The sequence below is a fragment of the Paramisgurnus dabryanus genome, chromosome 17, assembly GCF_030506205.2.
Source record: "Paramisgurnus dabryanus chromosome 17, PD_genome_1.1, whole genome shotgun sequence".
NCBI classification, from domain to species: domain Eukaryota; kingdom Metazoa; phylum Chordata; class Actinopteri; order Cypriniformes; family Cobitidae; genus Paramisgurnus; species Paramisgurnus dabryanus.
This window is the reverse complement of record NC_133353.1, coordinates 7911882-7929471: the sequence shown is the minus strand read 5'-3', so window position 1 is coordinate 7929471 and position 17590 is coordinate 7911882. Positions and strand designations below refer to the sequence as shown.

The window sequence follows — 17590 nt, the reverse complement described above, 5'->3', positions numbered from 1 at the left end:
GCAGCGCGCATATATTGTGTGTGAATTGTAAATGCGCTCATAGTTTTTATATTTTAACTCCTCTTTGTTTTGACACGTTTAACTTTCACTTTCAAGTCTCTCAGTGTTAGTCGCTCGGTTTAATCAGTCGCTTCAGTCTTTGTAGCCTGTGCCATGTGCCACGTGTTGCTTTTCCCAGCGATGACCACGATGGCCCAATCACAGGCATTTGCGAATGGTGTGTATTATTTAAAAAAAAAATCATTTTATTAAGATTGTAGCCTTGAGTTTTTTATTTGTGTGTCAGGTATAAAGTCTTTGATATTAGCCGCTTTAAAAGATTATAGATTTTTTTTTTTTACAAACTTCTCCAATTACACAATAAATATTCCGAAATTTTAATAGACTTAATGGAGGATTGGGCTTTATGGGCCTCCAAGCGCCATCTAGAGATGCGAACACTTTTTCATGAAACGATCTGACGCTAAACCTTTTTATCTTTTTTTTATAAATGTATTATTTGTATGGGTCTGTTGTAAATAAGGTTGTCTATTGAGGTCACAAACTGAAAACTATTTTTTTAATCGTTTTTCCTTATATTGTCGTATTTGTCCCCTTTTAAAATAACGGAGGACATCAAGAGCACGCCATTCTGCTAGAATCACATTCATTTGAACACCCCCATCGTTATTTATAGGCTTTCAGAGTTCATTGGAAAGTTCTTATTAACCAGCATTGGGCTGTCCAACCACAGTTAAATTAATCATTAATTGTGTTATTTAACATACTGGTCAAAGTCTGTATCAAGAGGTAAGCGTTTGATATACATGAAAATTTGTTGCACGCACATAAAATTAGGCAGTAGTGTACTTAAAAAAATAAGCTTGTTTAATTGTTTACATGCGGTGTGCAGCAATGTAAAGTAACTGAAAGATGAAAATATCAGGATTGCTGACGTAGTCTTTGTCTTAGAATATAGACATTCTGAGATTTACATTACATTTATGCATTTGGCAGACACTGATTTACAGTGCACTGAATGTAGTGGTGTAACAATAAATCGTGCCATTTTCTTTATGTTTCTGAATGAATTATGGTGAAATTGCTCTACATCCAAAAGCCAGAGGGCGCTCTCGTGCAGAAACTCAATATTCGTCGCTGAAATAATTGCTTATTTTTATCGCTGTTTTTTAAAACTCTGTTTTTTTTTCATGATAATAAAGAATATGTATAATGATTATATTTGACGAGTGTTTATTTTTCAAATGCATGTTATAAACGACTCAAAATCACAGTGATTTTAAAAGGCAATGAATTATGGTGAAATGCCACTACATCCAAACGCCAGAGGGCGCCCTTTTGCATAAACTTGGTATGGGCCGCAATAGAAGAACCAATTACACACGCATCTCCAGGAAATGCATATGAGCATATTTATATCGTTGTTCTTCAAACCTTTTCAGGTATTTTCTTGATAATAAAGAATATGTATAATGATTACGCTTGACGAGTGTTGCTTTTTTTAAATGCATGTTATAAACGACTTAAACTCACAGTGATTTTTAGATTGATAAGGACTTCCTACTGGTCAAATAGCGTGGTACATGAAAGAGCTGTGCTTAATCTCGCCTTTGCGATTCAGAATCGTGACCGGACTGGTATATTACAGTGTCGCGATTTATCGTCGTTACACCAGTAGCTGGTCTTGGGTGGTTTATATAAATACTGCTCTATGAGTGAACTGCACATGTGCCATAGTTTGGTTGCCAGGTCTGCTTATTGCATTAGGATTGGGGTGGTCACATAATGTAATGGCTCATCTGTGTATATAATGAAGTGCATTTCTTTTTGAGTTAAGGCATCTAGATATATCTAAGATGATAGTAGACTGTAACACTTTAAATGGGATAATCAATAGTGATTCTGCCTGTTTCCAGATTTCATTGAGTCCGTTCCTACATGTATTTTACTTTAGCACTGGAGTATTTTGTGTGTGTTGTACATGTAGATGTGCTGAGATATGAAGCGTGTGAAAGTGCTTGTGATAGGAGCAGGTGTGGTGGGTTTATCGACCGCTGTGTGTATCGCTGAGACTCTTTCATATTGCTCTGTGACACTTACTGCTGAGAAATTCTCACCTGACACCACAAGTGATGGAGCTGCTGGAATTCTGTTTGCCTCCGAATTTCCTGGTGAGATTTCACATGGACAGACTGAATTTTGTGGTTGGGACTCTATTTAATATTTCTGTAAGAATGATCAAATATTTCATGTCTCTTACTAGATGTGCCGCTTGAGCGACAACAGCGCTGGTTTAAGGAGACGTTTGATCATCTGCTGGCCATTGCAGATTCCCCACAGGCATCAGATGCTGGTGTTTTCCTCTGTTCAGGGTAAAAAAAAGTGTTTTGTAGTGAAAGTAGAATGTAGCTGTAATATGATCAATATTGCTTCCTTTTTTTTCAGGTATCAGATTTTCAAAGATGTACCCTGTGACAAAAAGCCCTTCTGGTCAGATTTGGTTCTTGGATTCAGAAATATGACACATCATGAAATGAAGCGTTTCCCTAATCATAAATGTGGTCAAGCTTTCACTACACTGAAGTGTGAATGTCTCAGTTACTTGCCCTGGCTGGAGAAAAGGTACAGTACAGTTTATATATACATGTATGTATGTAAAAATATTTAGATAAAACAGCATTTAATAAACAAACCAGTGACACAGTTATGTCATTTGAATAGGTTTAGAGAAGCCGGTGGTCAAATCCGGCGTGAAAAGGTCACCAACCTTCAGAAAGTGTATCAGGAGTATGACGTCATTGTTAACTGCTCCGGTCTCGGATCACGCTTCTTGGTGAAGGATGAGGAAGTCTATCCGATACGTGGTCAAGTCTTGAAGGTTAACGCTCCTTGGCTGAAGAGCTTCATACGAGATGGAGATGGCAAGACCTACATCTACCCCGGTATCAAATACGTCACTATCGGAGGCACGCGACAGGCAAATGATTGGCGTTTGGAGGTTGATAAAGAGGACAGTAATGGAATCATGGAACGCTGCAAACAATTGGAAGCGTCCTTGCAAAATGCTCAGGTGATTGGTCCGTGGGTGGGACTACGGCCAGGCCGGGCAAACCCACGCGTGGAGCTGGAATATCTGTATGTACAGGGCCGCCACATACCGCTGGTGCACAACTATGGTCACGGAGGTTGGGGCATCACCCTGAGCTGGGGCACGGCACTGGAAGCACTGGATCTGGTAAGACGGAGTCTGATTGAAAAACCACCTCGAGCAAGACTTTGATTCTGTGATGGTGGTTTAACATTGATGTCATTCTGAATTTGTGTCATTTTGTTTGTAATTTTTTCAATTTCAAAATTATGTATTATTCGTAGCCTAAATATAATTTGATCAATGTAAAAATACTTTAGGATTGAATATGCAGAATTAGTTAAAGTCATTGGTTTCTGTGGAGGGTTTATTTGAACTACACAACACAAGTTCATTTCTGTTCATTTCTAAAATATCTTTGGTCTTTCTGGTTATTAAAAGATGGGATGGAGAAGGTGTTTGGGAAACATGTTGTAAAATTACTTTATTAAACAGTTCAATGCTGCTGGTGGGGAAGAAATTACACACTTGTATTCCTAAAATTATACTGCATATACACAAACATACACAGATAAAAAAATATTTGGACTACAAAGCAAAATATCACACTTTTGAAAATTCTAATAATATTTTTTTATACATAATATTTCTGTAATATCATTCAAATGTTTGGTCACTGATTAAAAACTCTAAAAATTGTTATTCAAATGAGTTTAATCTTATCTCATACAAAACAAAAATCTGCCTCCTAAAGGTTCATTTATATCAGACATTCATAAACAATCTTTACTTGCTGGATATTATGCAAAATAAAGTCAGAATTGCTCAAAGAATGAATAAAATAAAAACTTAGTGACAACATAGACAACATAGTGACGAAATGCGCTCTACAGATTAGTTTGTCCGTGTAGGGTTACTGTAGAAACATGACGGCGCAAACGCTAATAAAAACATTACAGTTATGTAAGGTTTTATACACCACTGATAATATAGTTCTGTATATTATATTGCATTTCTGTCAAGAGATCCTTCTAAAAGTTACACAATGCACCTTTAAAATATGTTAAAAATATTTCTGATCTCAGGACAGGGTATCAGGGTTGCTCCACCCAGGGGAGTAAATTTCCTCTTCCTCCTCCAGTCTTTCTAGTAGCTCCATTCTCTGAAGTACACTAGAAGAACATCTGGAGGACCGTGGGTTTGTTCTCAGACCGATCTTTCTCTTGGTCAGGTGAAACTGAGCTTTAATAAAGTTGTAAAATTTGTACTCATATGCCATTCGCTGATAAAGCACCTTCAGCGCCTTTAGATTAGGAGTCTGTTTACGGACGGTGACCGTCTGGTTGCCCAATTTTCTGTAATCTAAAAAGAAGATTCTGTCATGAAGTCACATAACAATAAACTGTTACTATACCAAGAGATGTCGAATTAACTAGCTAACATGGTTATTAAAATGTTAAAAACAGACCTCAGATAAGCTTAATTGATGAATACTGAAAAGATCAGAAAAGATTGTACGAAAAGCTGTGTGCTTGTATACGATTATACAGTACTACAATAGTATACTAGTTGTACTAAAGTACCAGTTGAATAATTAAGCATGCACGTTTAATGACCTTATATTAATTGAGTGATTGCACTTCTGTTTCTTTATAAGTAAGCCAGCAGATGAATCCGGGCCAGATCGGCACCAGATTCGGCCGCTCTGGTGTGGATCCGGCCCGGAGTCGTCTGCTGACTGGGTACCCATTTTAACATCTGAATAGGTAATGTGCAAGTAAAAAGATCACCTGGACTTCTGTAGATTTTGAAGACATCAGAGAAGAAATGTGGAAGCAGTCTCTCCAGCAGAAGCAGGACATCCTCAAGTTCCTCCAAGAGCCCCACCAGTAGATAATGTTCCAGTACGTTCTGCTTAGCTGTCTCCAAAGCCCACTCGCTCGGTTCTCTGATTCATTACAGACAACAGGAAATGTCCAATGTCAGTTTAATGAAAGAGGAGTTGTCCAGAGATTCATTTTAGTAATGATTTAATTTTCATTTCAGTATTCAGCAGTAATTTGGAGTTTGACATATTGTGGAGAAGTAACAAATGGAAAAGTCCCAGGTGAAGTACAAGCCAAGTCTTCCAGTGCCAAATTTAATGCCGGGTGCACACACACTTTATTCAGATGCAGAGTTGGGTCATTCTTTATTTGTGGTGTCCCTCTACTTTACAACGGTTGAAATAAACTTTAAATACCAATAAATGATCAAATGTTTCCATGTTTGTATTCTGTAGGATAAACACAATTTGGGCACTATTAACAATTACATTTTTTGTTTTAAAATACATATTTAATTGAGTTTGAGATTGCATTTGTAACAAAATATGCATGTTCCCGCCAGAGGCACTGTATTTATTTATAATTGCAACAATATAACATTTTTAAAACAAATGAAAGGGTAATATTGTGAATATAGATTTTATTTAACATCTACAATTTTATTAAATTGTTTTAAAATATATATATATTTTGTAATACTTAAGAAAGAAGTAGTGTCCCCCAAATTCATGTCTGTGGTGTTACAACAATGGATGTCGCCCCTTTAAGAAAAGGGGGAAATCTATTTGGAGTACTTCCTGTGTGTAAAGGTCATTGCAGGTGCTGGTTGATCTGAAGGGTGCATGGTGAGGGCAATCGTTTTTTTATTAATTTTTTTAAAGTGAGCTACAATTTCATGTGTCACACACTTTATTAGTGTCTGTGGTGTTATGTTTATAACTTGTAGATTTTATATATTTTAATCAAAATGTTGATAAATACATACTTCTTAATATTTCCTAAATATCCCCTGATCTTAGTGATGGGAGAAACGAAGCTTTTCGAAGCTTCGAATCAATTGAACCAATTGCTTCGAAAATTGATTCAGTTTTTCGAAGCAGTTTGAAACAGCACACACGCTGGCGACCCCTGCTGGTCAAAATAGTGTAAAGCAGATATGGCCAAACATTTTAGACTTTTTTTTACAAAAAATAGCAAGATTTTTATTAAAATATGTTTAAAAAAAATATTTAACTTAATTAAGACATAGTTAAAAGTGTATTATGTGTTTTTTGTTTTATTTAGGGCAAACAAATCATTAAAACTAACTACCCTTTTAATTATGCACATTTTTGTCATTAAATCTGTCTATAAACAATAAATAGACAAAATGGCAGTGTAATTAGTCAGAAGGATAAATGTTTTATGAACTTTTATAATAAAACTGACCCGAGTTCACCGAAACATATTAGACACTGGTCATGTGATCAACTCCCCCTAGTGGTGAATCGTCGGATTTTCGAAACGTTTCGAAACAGTTATGACGTAATGAAGCCTCGTTTGCTAAAATCACGTGACTTGGGCCAGTTTGAAACACGCTCCGAACCACTGATTCGAAACAAAAGATTCGTAAATGTTTCGAAGCCTCATGAAGCAGTGCTTCGAAAACGACCATCACTACCTGATCTTGAAATCATCATGATCCACTTAAGAAAAGACTGGATTTAGGCTCATTTGTCTGTGGGGTTACTGTCTTTTTACTTCAAATATTGGTAACACCACAGACATAAGTGGACGATTCACCAGTGTTTTTTGACATTTTTAAACATTATTTAAAATTAAAAATGTTATTAAGCTTCAATTTTAATGAATATAGCATATTCAACTAATTTTAATAGAATTCATTTTATTCAAATAAAACAAACAAGGATTTTTACAATTTCTGCCTCTCATTTGACACCCAATTGAAGAATGACCCAGTTACAGATGAGTTTATGTTTTATGTGGCAACAATAGTTTGTGATGAGAAAAAAAACTGGGCATGACATTTGATAAACTCATTCTACAGAGAATTATGACAGGCTACGGGTGACTGTAGATGGTTTTAGTTACTACTAAACACAAGTTTCATATTTTTGTGACTCGAGCATTCATTATATAAGACAAACCAGTAATGTATAACCATCAGGTGTCTATTCACCTGCATTGAGGATGCTGCCCACAGAAAAATGGGATGATGTAAAACAGTTTGGGATTGGAGCATTCTGGGTAGTTTTCCAAGATGCACTTGTTAATGTCCTTCAACCAAAAAGAAATATTTATACAGATTAATAAAAGCAAAGTCAACAGAAGATGCGTGTGTGTTATTTACTTCACTACACACAGCATTACAGTCAGAGAGCTCATATTAAACAACAAGGAATCCGATCTTTTGGGACATTTATGTCAGTTCATCTCTGACCATAGACCCTCGTTTGGATTTTCCATCTACTAAGCAAAGCAAAAAAAGTATAACTGAAATGAAATAAGAAATGTAGGCAGAGCAGCCCACCATCATTTACATTATCTTCATGTGAATGTAAAACTAGATGCTGTTTGTATTTCACACAGATGTTGTATGTCTGTTAAAGTGAATGATTACCACATGCCACACTAATGATGGACAGGAAGCCGGCAGAACAGACAGCACAGTCACTTTACACACTAAATATAAACTCATATGAAGAAACGCTGAGCTGTGAATGAAGCATTCATGGGAAAGTGTGAGGTGAACTGCAGCAGATTCATTTCTAACACAGCAGTTATGACGTCACTGCTCATCAACTACCTTTAGTCAACGTGTAATATCAGTAGAAACACAAATAAAACTTACTATAATGTCCTCATTTACATAAAAAAGTTGAAATAAAGTGCTCTTACTAAATATCTTTCATCATCTCTCATCCCAGGCGTGCGGACGACATGATTTTCTTCACCTCTCCAGTCACCAAACCGCCGGAAGAAATAATTGGATAAGAATCGACTGATGGGATCTCTGATGATGTTGATGTACACGGGCTCATCTGTTCCAAACCTGACTCCAAAAAGAGGGAATGACATTAGACTGTTCCATATAGTGTATTATTTAAAAACATTTCAATTGTGCATACCTGCTAAAATTGAGAAAATGCACATGTCGGGTGTAGAGAAAAGGCAGAGGAGCTGTGCTGCTGATGTTTCGAACCAGATTTGCCTGCAAAAGAAAGGTTGTCACAGAAGACAACGGTTGATTTGAAGACAGGAGGAGGATGAGAGAAAGTTTAGCATCACAAGAGAGCAATGTTGGATTGGTCACCTGCTCACGTTTGCTCAGTCGGGTCTTGTTGTGAATATCAGAGGAGATGAGCGTGAACTGATGTCTGTCCGCCAAGAGACGCAACAACAACACCATTGTGCGACTTCCACACTTACCAACTCTGTTGTAGACAACCTGACTTGGGAAAGGTAAAACCTGTAGCACACAATACAGTATGGGCACTATTCAAAGATCATTCACAACAGTCTTGCTCTAGATAACTTTATAGATAAAATTATAGATAATTTTTCAATGAATGCTGAATGAAAAGTACATTCGCATCTTTGTGATTATATAAGATTTTATTAAAAGATTATCTTTAGATTTTATTGTGAGTATTAAATGACAAATGATTTTCAATTACAAGTAAGATTGAAGTTTATTTATTTTATTTATGCAATAACAGCTTAGCTGTAAAATAGCCAAAAGGCTTTTCATCTATAGTCCTAGGCCAGATGTACAATAGGCATCCTAAAAATAGTTAATAAGTAATAAGTGAGCTTTATTCTTACTCTGGGTGGAAATGAATCACTTCCATCAGCAAATCTCCCTAAAAAACATCAGGAAAAAGTTACATTTCTTATAGACCTTCTGTATTTATCTCTGTGGACCTGTTTACTCTGTTATTGGGTTACATAAGAACATACGGTATAGCTTTCTGTAACAATCCCAGGAATTTTAAACATTGCAAAAAATGACTTTGTTATTTAGTATTATTGTCTAGCAAAATGGCCTTAGAAAATAAGTCTAGTTTTAAGACAAAAAACATAAAACTTAAGTGAATTTGTGCCCAAAACAAGCAAAAAACTGCCATTTTTTTTCTTAATTCAAGAAAAATTCAAGAATTTTTTAACCCCATTTTGTTCTGCTTATTTTAAGCACAAATTCACTTAAATTGTATATTTTTGTTTAAAAACTAGACTGATAAGGTCATTTTGTTCATCAAGACAATACATCATGAATTCTTAGATGGCCTATTTGTTCTGAAAACAAGACAAAATACCAAAAAACTCATTTTTGCTGTATAAATTGAATGGCAGATGTTTGTGTCTCATGGATACCTCATCAACATTTTTTTATATACAAGATAATATTTCATAAATTAAAATTATTTATAAAAAAACAAACTAGCAGCTCTAAGTTGTCTGCAAAGACTGACAGGACATTGCATCTCCAGAAAGCATCAGACAATCAAATGTTTGCATAAAAAGTCTTGGCCAGTGAGATGTATGATTGACAGCTCATATACTGTTTATACCTGACGAAATTATGCCTTTGTTTTCCATCTTCACCTCAGCTGTCAATCTTATAGTTTGTGACATTTTAGAGTGTAGTGTATGTATGATGAATCTGGCACAATGAAAGGCCTCTTATCGTTCAGTTTATATACAGTAGACTCCTGTGTAATGCACCAGTGGGTCTCGTGAAGCCAAAAACAACACTGCTAACCTATAGACTCAACACAGAGGGGAAACTCGGACACAAACATCTCTTTATGAACCAGAACTGACACATATGATGTTTAGTGCATTTCAAATCAATTCTATTAATAAACAGTATATTGCATTATTACTTTTAATTAATATTTTATTGTATTAACATGAGTTTGTATGTAATAGGAGAGAGCGGGGCAGTATAACACGCATCTTAAATATTATAATTTTGTTAATGTAATCTATCAAGATAACTTTTGATATCAGATCGTCACCCTAAGTGTTTTCAAGATTTAATTTTCAATGCCAAAAAAGTCTTACCGAGATAATATCTGACATTGATGAGTATCTGTGGTGCTCCTCCGCGGAGCTGATATAACACAGATCCCAGACAGAATAGAAAGAGGCAGAAGCCGAAATCCCGTCGTGTTATCCGCAGCAGAATGACGGCGAGTCGATTCCCTCTCCGGTTCCTCAGCCGCACGAAACCAGTCAAGTGTTTCTGAGACTGAGGATTCCTAAAGATCATCGTATTTTCATGAAGGGAGTCCACAGAGAACTGTGGAAACCCATGGGCTTTAATCACAGACCAGTAGGTTCACATCGTCCCTAAAGGTGCATGAAATGCGTTGCGTCTCTCTGTGCGCACAGCGCGTAACAGTCTGTCCTTGGACCTCTCCAAACGCGCGCTAATGTGAGTCTCTACTGCATGAACTCTTGTGCAGAGGCTTTATCTCTCCTTACAGACGACTAGATAGACAATTGCCTTATTCAACTAGGAGAGGTTAAACTTTCTTGACCTAAACTAGGGATGCACCGATACCACTTTTTTGGAATACGAGTACGAGTACGAGTACTTGCATTTCAGTACTTGCCGATACCGATACCGAGTACTTAATAAAAAAACATGATTTAAATTTACAGGTAACAGCTTTAGTCATATAATTTAACAAAAAAACAAAGGACTAGTTTTCCAGTTTGTTGTAAACTCTGCCTCTTTGGACAACACAGGAGGCATTAACCCCTTACACGCCGCTCAAACATAGACATTTCTCAGACCGTGGTATCGATTCCAGGTATCGGGGGACTTTTAACGAGTACGAGTACTTTAGAAAATGTGGTATCGAGGCCGATACCCGATACCAGTATCGGTATCGGTGCATCCCTAACCTAAACTGTAACATTATGATTAATATTGTAAATAATCTACCTATCATCCAATAATGTTGCTGTATATGGAAGTTTTTACCCAAGTATTTACTGTACACAGTTATGATCTAAAAAAAGCATCACATAATAATCGTTAGGGAGTGAAAAAAGTAAAAAAAAAAACTGCTGGGACTGTTAATAAAATAAGAAATGGAGTTTATTAAAGTGTAAAATGCATGTGTGTGAAAATTCATTTACAAGCTTTCACAGTTTATTCACATAACCTGCATCAACCTTCTTCACCATATCACTAAAATACACACTGGAAAATGTTATTAAATATGTCCTATAGTACAACATAAAATAAATATTTTTTTAAATCAGTAAAAAAATGGGAAAATTGGAATTAAACAGCTTTTTGACTTCTATAAAGATTAATAACACATGAGGGACTTAATCATCTGCCAGTATAACCTATGTTAAAAAATAATCCAAGGCAAACTACAACAAATATCCATTTATTTTACTGAGACACTAGAAAATATTTACACTTCAAAAAATTTCCAAAAATTCAAACAGTTAAGAATTAAAATCATTACAGATTAAAAATCACTTATCAAATTACACAAATGATAAAGTTTCTCTTAATCAATCTTCCCACAGTGCTGTCGATACACTACAGTACTGAATACTAAGTGTTTGTGCAGAGATAAATCTTGGAGAATAAATCTTGCTTGCCAAAATTAAAGTCCGCTATGTGAAATAATATTACTTTCATAACAGTCTGGAATCTGTCCATTCCTTCATGTTCATCGCACTTCAGTTCACCAGTTGCTTGTCAAGCAAAATGTGTCTCGTTGTCTCACAGTTCTATCATCTGTTGTCCAGACGTGTTCAGGGAATGACACATATTTCTGACAAACTTCTTAAAGGGATCTGTGACATGGAATAAAAGTAAAGATAAGTCACAGAAACATATAACAGACACTCAATATAAATCTTCACCATATGAAGAACTCACAGCTATGCGATGCTGCTTTAGAAGTTGTTGAACTCTTGTTCGATCGATCAGGATTGCAATGTCACCCAAAGGTTTATCGAAATCTTCAGAGTACCTCTGTACCAAAAAGAACGGCACTCCATAACGGCCGTACTGAAAGACAAAGACCAGAAATCAATCAAATGTTCATTGAAAGTTTAGTGTTACTGGCTCTAAATGAAATATTAATAACAAAAATGTACATTTGCCTTCATGAAAACTAATTTTTAATCTTATTTTTTTATATATATAAATAATGGGTAAATGACGTGACATTAATTATTTTGTGTCCATATGGTTCGATCAAATGTAAAAGGGTTAAAATTTTAAAATAAATTGCAGATTACTTGCATACATTCTCTTTATTGAGGACCAAGTCTAAAATTTCTGGTTTTATTAAATTTTTAAAGAATATTTGGGGGATAATTGCTAAAATGTCAATGTGGTGTAACCGGTCTGTGTCAATTGGTGTAACTAGTATTTTTTTTTATGAAAATATATTCATAAAATAATGTGAAATAAAATATAATCATCTAGTTTAGTGAAATATGATTTTTACAATAATTTGTCAAAGATTATTTAGAAAACAGAGCTGTTTTCAGTATATGTCCAGACAAATATTACAAAAACGCATTAAAATTTACATTTAGAAATAACTAAAAATTATATTAAAAAATTTACATTTAGAAATAAATAACACCATTATATTTAAAAAAAAATATGATTATGCTTACTTGCCATCAAGGTGGATAAAATATTTAATATTTCTCATTCTTTGGCGCAATTGGTGTTTTCAGTTCCATTCATTCTTAACTTTAATAAAAACGGTTCAAATAAATTTTTATTGCATAAAATCAACATAAATACACTAGTCACGTGCGCACGCGACACTAAACTTTATTTAATTTTTTCTGAAACAATCGCATGCACACCTGAAACTATCATGTTTATTTTCACGTGAGCACACAAAAGTTTCACGTGAGCATGCAGAAGTTTCACGTGAGCACGCAGAAGTTTCACGTGAGCATGCAAAAGTTTCATGTGAGCACTTGAAACTAAACTTTAGATTTTTTTACTCCAATGTCACCTTAAGGCTCGGTAGAAATATACCTGATGCCTGTTTTTTAAAAAGATTTTTGAATTTCTCATCTTGCCAAATCGTTTTTGTCACTGACCCAAATATGAAATCCAAACCCAAGGACAAGATCATGTCTGCAAAGCTCAAGTTAATAAAACAGATACCTTGTCAGAATATGGTTCTTGCGTAAGATCAATGCCTTCTGTGGACAACTTCTCCTCTACCAAAGTTTCCATGCTGGCCATTTTCTCATCCTGAACTTTCTTTGCAAGCTTGAGTGACTTGAGTGTCTGTGAAACATCAAGGCTGAAGGTTGACATCTCTGGCTTAGATGTGCTTGTAGAGTCAATGAAAGTCTCCCTGCTTAATAAGGGTGACCAAAAAGGTTTTGGAGGAACAGGTGGTTTCATGCGTTGTGGAAGATCATTAAAGTGTCCCTGTGCAACATCTACAGGCACCTCATCATACACCACATCCATTGACTTCAGTGTTTCAGAGGTGGAGGATGATTGAACTTCATAGTCGAGCTCTTTGGAGTCTACAGGTGTTACGGGGTTCTCTTGAAAACTCCCTCGATTCGGACTCTCCTCCATATTGTCGAACACCAAATGTGAGGTGGGCCTGAGATCCTCAGAGCTGTACGGCTGCTTTTTTTCAGGACTTTGTTGCAGATGAAGTTCCTCTACGGAGAAGCAACATCTCCAACGCTCCGGCCGACTAGATCGCCTATCTATGGAATCACAACTGCGACTACGGGGTCTTCCATCAAGTAAACCGTGACTTCTTTCTGTCACTTCTTTCTGCTGCGGATGCAGGAGCGACTGCGCAGCCGGTCTGGTTATTGCCGTGGATCTGCTGGAATGGCAGAGGGGTGGGGTGGGATACTCAGGGGAGGGAAGGTGACTGGATTCAAAGCCAGATGAGGACCTGCTTAAATGAGACGTCTTTCTGCCTTTGCCTAGAAAGATCACGTAGGAAAGATGTACACGAATAAAAAAACCTTAAAAGGAGCAGTTTAGATTTATTTGTTCTGCATGCAAGGACGATGAACAGAATATTCTGGATGGAAATAAAGAAACAAGAGAAGAAAGAAATGAGCAGACAGATAAGAGAAGAAGATCGTAGATCACTTTATTCTTTAGTTTCTGTATTGACTGATTAAAATCTTCCTTTACTGAATCACAAACAGAGCTGGTCATGTGACAGTCATGTGACCAATCAGAGAAGAGCTTTTCTTTGCCACAGTTGCAGATACATTTGTGAAGGTGTCTTATCTCACTCCATTTTACACAAAGTACATGCTGCCTATTGTAGGATTATTAAGATAAAGCTGGGATAGGATAAAAGCACATTTGTCAAAATTTGTTATGCAAAAAAAAAAAAAATGACAGCAGTGAGAATGATGGGAAAATAATTGTTGCAAAATAATGCAAAAATCCTAATAGTCTTAAAAAGGCTTTATTTACTTGATATAAAATGAATTTTTTTGGGAGGGAGTGAAGTGTTACTTATTCATGAAATTGACCTTTGCATACTTTATATGAGAGCAACGTCTAAAAGATATTTTCATCCATTTACAGATATGATTGCATCTCTTGTCTTTTCCTACAGAACAGATTTATCATTGTTGAAAATATATTCACTTTAGTCTCATACGATTGCATATTACAAATGATTTTTAGGCACATCCAAAGGTTTTGTGCAACAAAATATTATCATTTTATTCACTATAAAAATATTCACACACAAACAGCGACGCCTCACAAGCACAAGATAATCACATTTTCATGAGGGCTATGAACATTCACACGGGAATGTTATGACTGGTGTTATGTTTTTTTTAACAACATATACATCCCTAGCAAGTCTCATTTGGTTCAACACGAATTCAGGCCAAAACTGTCACGCAACACTGTCTGTTTTCAATGGAAATGAACCGAAGTGAAAGTCACCACACAAGCCGGACACGGGCGAGAGATGCTCTGGTCCACTGAATGATGAAAAACTGACAGCAGATGAAAGAAGAAAAGTGAAAGCAGAAGACAGTAAGAGCAGAGTGAAGTCATCCTGGTTTGTCTGAATAGATTCTGACGCATGCAGAGATGAAGAAACACCAGGCCACAGAGATGAGGAAGAAGAGGGCCGGAGAGTCACGGACGAGGGAGGCTGTCATTACCGTTCTCCAAGTTCTCATTGCTTTCGTAACACCCTGAGTCTCGAGGCGAGTCGACCGATGGGACGTGACTCTTCTCCTGAGAATCACCGGATGATCCATCACACTCTGGGTCACTGTTACCTTTAAACGATCAAAAGAATTGATTATTAAAAATTGATGGCACAAACAAATCGGCCAGACTAATTAATATGCAATGTGTTATGATTTGACAATGACCATGTGCATCATATTCTGGTCCATAAAAGGTTCAAATTAGAGTTCAAAGCTATTATCAGCAAGAAACTAAAGCATTTGTCATAAGTCACACGGGTATATTAGCAATAGCCATATGGGTTGGCTACTGTGTGAGTATGGGTCAAAAATATCAATTTTAATGCCAAAAATCATTAGGGAATCATTAAGATAATATTCCATGAAAATATTTTGTAAATGTTCTACCATAAATATATAAAAAATGTATTTATCATTGGTAAAATGTGTTGCCAGGACTTTATATGGACAACTTTACAGGCGATTTTCTAATTTTTTTTATTTTTTTTGCACCCTCAGATTCCAGATATATAAATAGTTCAGTCAATATTGTCCAATCCTAACAAACAATACATCAATAGAAAGTTTCATTTATTAATTTTAATTTATAACTCTCAATTAAAAATTACCCCTATGATCCTTTTTTGTGATACAGTACTTGACAAAATTTTGGAAACACCTGACTGAAATGTTTACCATAATCTTAAAAATCTTTTAATCTGGGGACATTTCAAAATACTTTTTTTAAGATGTCAAATCAATCTTTGGTGTCCCAGAGTACGTATGTGAAGTTTTAGCTCAAAATATCATACAGATAATTTATTATAAGATGTTAAATTTGCCACTTTGTAGGTGTGAGCAAAATGTGCTGTTTTTGGGTGTGTCCTTTAAATGCAAATGATCTGATCTCTGCACTAAATGACAGATTAGTGCAGATTAAGTGGCGCTATTATCCCCTTCTGACATCACAAGGGGAGCCAATTTTCACTGAGCTATTTTTTCCACATGCTTGCAGAGAATGTTTTACCAAAACTAAAATACTGGGTTGATCTTTTTCACATTTTCTAGGTTGATAGAAGCACCAGGGATCCAATTATAGCACTTAAACATGGAAAAAGTCAGATTTTCATGATATGTCCCCTTTAAATTTTTGAAATTACTTTGTAGACATAAATATGCTTGTGCCAAACATATTTAATTTTATTATTAGAAAACTAAAATTTGATTTAAAAACTAATTTTAAAATGGATTACATAGACTGAATATTGAAGATAAAGCAGCCAATAAGAGCTCAGAAAAGATCTGAACTGCTTCAATAATTTTTCAAATTCATCTCAGGATAAAAAAAGGTCTAAAATGCCACGAGTATGATTTTGCAAATTCTAGGAAATTTTGATTTATTTTGAATGCTTTCCTCACAACATAAATCCTATAGTAACATATCAAAAATAAATCAAGGAGGAGTAGTGTTTCCAAACGTTATATGAGATGTGTGTATGTTTGCTCTTACTATCACACTCCTGCAGAAGCTCAACAGCAGTCATCAACACCGCTCTGTGCTGTGGGTCTGTTATGTTCAGTTCATCCAGATCTTCTTCCTCCAGAAGTTTAAATGTGTCCAGATCCTCATAGCCGTTAAACAGGAACGTGGGCATGTGCTCCTGCCAGACAGAAGAACATTTAGGAACGTTCATGCAGATATCAATTCTGTCATAATTCACTCATCCTCAGTCCATCTCAGATGTATGTACTTTGATTTCTTCAGTAAAAAAAACACTTTTATATATATTCAAATGTCATTATGTTATTTTCTAATATAAGGGTCAACATGGCAACAAAGCTCCTAAAACTACATCCATCCATCATTAAAGTAATCTAAAATGACTCCTGTGGGTTAATAAACATCTCTGAAGCCAAACAATACGTTTGTGGGAGACAATTATTCATATTTTGATCTTACATAATGATCAATACATCCTGTGCACTATCCATGGAAACATACAGGTCAGTGTTGTAAATTCACACCGATAACTTTGCTTCGTTCTTGCGACGCGTTTTCATATTTGTGTTTTGTCATGAGACAAGCGAAAACCAGTTATGCATAAAAAGCAGAAAATGCATAAATAAATGTAAAAATAAATAAATGTAAAAAAAACATAAATACACAAAGAAATACATACATTTGACAAAACAAAATATTTATTTATTTATTTATGCATTTATGTCTCCATTTAATTAACTACTTATTTATTTCTGTCTGTATGTATGTATTCATTTATGTATTTCTACATTTATTTATTTAGCATTTATTTATTTACGTATATTTATTTCTGCATTTAATTAATTACTTATTTATTCCTGCATTTATTTATTTATGTATTTCTGCATTTATTTATTTATGTTTTTCTAAATTTATTTATTTCTGCTTTTAATTAATTACTTATTTATTCCTGCATTT

General features: G+C 35.4%; 3 protein-coding genes across 10 annotated transcripts in view; 1 reads left to right on the top strand and 2 right to left on the bottom strand.

Annotated features, from left to right (window-relative positions):
• Nucleotides 1-64: 64 nt before the first annotated feature.
• ddo (D-aspartate oxidase) lies at nt 65-3790 on the top strand. Of its 3 annotated transcripts, none has more exons than XM_065254477.2 (5): nt 65-217; nt 1988-2171; nt 2264-2372; nt 2446-2622; nt 2722-3790. In XM_065254477.2, exons 2-5 carry the CDS (start codon nt 2000-2002, stop codon nt 3278-3280), a joined length of 1017 nt encoding a protein of 338 aa, XP_065110549.1. In that variant the 5' UTR covers nt 65-217; nt 1988-1999; the 3' UTR covers nt 3281-3790. The 3 variants fall into 3 exon arrangements, with proteins under 3 accessions (XP_065110549.1, XP_065110540.1, XP_065110530.1); XM_065254468.2 differs by lacking the exon at nt 65-217 and adding an exon at nt 652-789; XM_065254458.2 differs by lacking the exon at nt 65-217 and adding an exon at nt 1238-1442.
• A 263-nt stretch (nt 3791-4053) lies between these two features.
• LOC135737730 (uronyl 2-sulfotransferase) lies at nt 4054-8432 on the bottom strand. Of its 2 annotated transcripts, XM_065255606.2 has the most exons (6): nt 8228-8432; nt 8043-8125; nt 7813-7966; nt 7094-7191; nt 4879-5036; nt 4054-4450 (listed from the first exon to the last, which is right to left on the bottom strand). In XM_065255606.2, the coding sequence occupies exons 1-6, from the start codon at nt 8321-8323 to the stop codon at nt 4170-4172; spliced, it is 870 nt and encodes a 289-aa protein (XP_065111678.2). In that variant the 5' UTR covers nt 8324-8432; the 3' UTR covers nt 4054-4169. The 2 variants fall into 2 exon arrangements, with proteins under 2 accessions (XP_065111678.2, XP_073668405.1); XM_073812304.1 differs by having other exon boundaries at nt 8043-8432.
• A 2576-nt stretch (nt 8433-11008) lies between these two features.
• The window catches only part of sash1b (SAM and SH3 domain containing 1b), an 87071-nt gene continuing 80489 nt past the window's right edge, over nt 11009-17590 (bottom strand). For all 5 annotated transcript variants that reach the window (XM_065254382.1, XM_065254388.1, XM_065254407.1 and 2 more), the window contains 5 exons: nt 16643-16793; nt 15103-15222; nt 13091-13884; nt 11831-11962; nt 11009-11745 (listed from right to left, as the gene is read on the bottom strand). In XM_065254382.1, coding sequence (XP_065110454.1) covers nt 11704-11745; nt 11831-11962; nt 13091-13884; nt 15103-15222; nt 16643-16793 — 1239 coding nt within the window. In that variant the 3' untranslated portion in view covers nt 11009-11703. The remainder of the gene's footprint in view (nt 11746-11830; nt 11963-13090; nt 13885-15102; nt 15223-16642; nt 16794-17590) is intronic.

Excerpts from the sequence above, each read along its gene's own strand:
- ddo (XM_065254477.2), top strand. The coding sequence starts at position 2,000 with ATGAAGCGTGTGAAAGTGCTTGTGATAGGAGCAGGTGTGGTGGGTTTA. Across the intron at positions 2,373-2,445 it reads GGTGTTTTCCTCTGTTCAGG|GTATCAGATTTTCAAAGATG; the intron begins GTAAAAAAAAGT and ends CTTTTTTTTCAG. Across the intron at positions 2,623-2,721 it reads TTGCCCTGGCTGGAGAAAAG|GTTTAGAGAAGCCGGTGGTC; the intron begins GTACAGTACAGT and ends TCATTTGAATAG.
- LOC135737730 (XM_073812304.1), bottom strand. The coding sequence starts at position 8,323 with ATGGTGTTGTTGTTGCGTCTCTTGGCGGACAGACATCAGTTCACGCTC. Across the intron at positions 7,192-7,812 it reads GAGATGATGAAAGATATTTA|GACATTAACAAGTGCATCTT; the intron begins GTAAGAGCACTT and ends TTTTGGTTGAAG. Across the intron at positions 4,451-4,878 it reads CAAAATCTACAGAAGTCCAG|ATTACAGAAAATTGGGCAAC; the intron begins GTGATCTTTTTA and ends TCTTCTTTTTAG.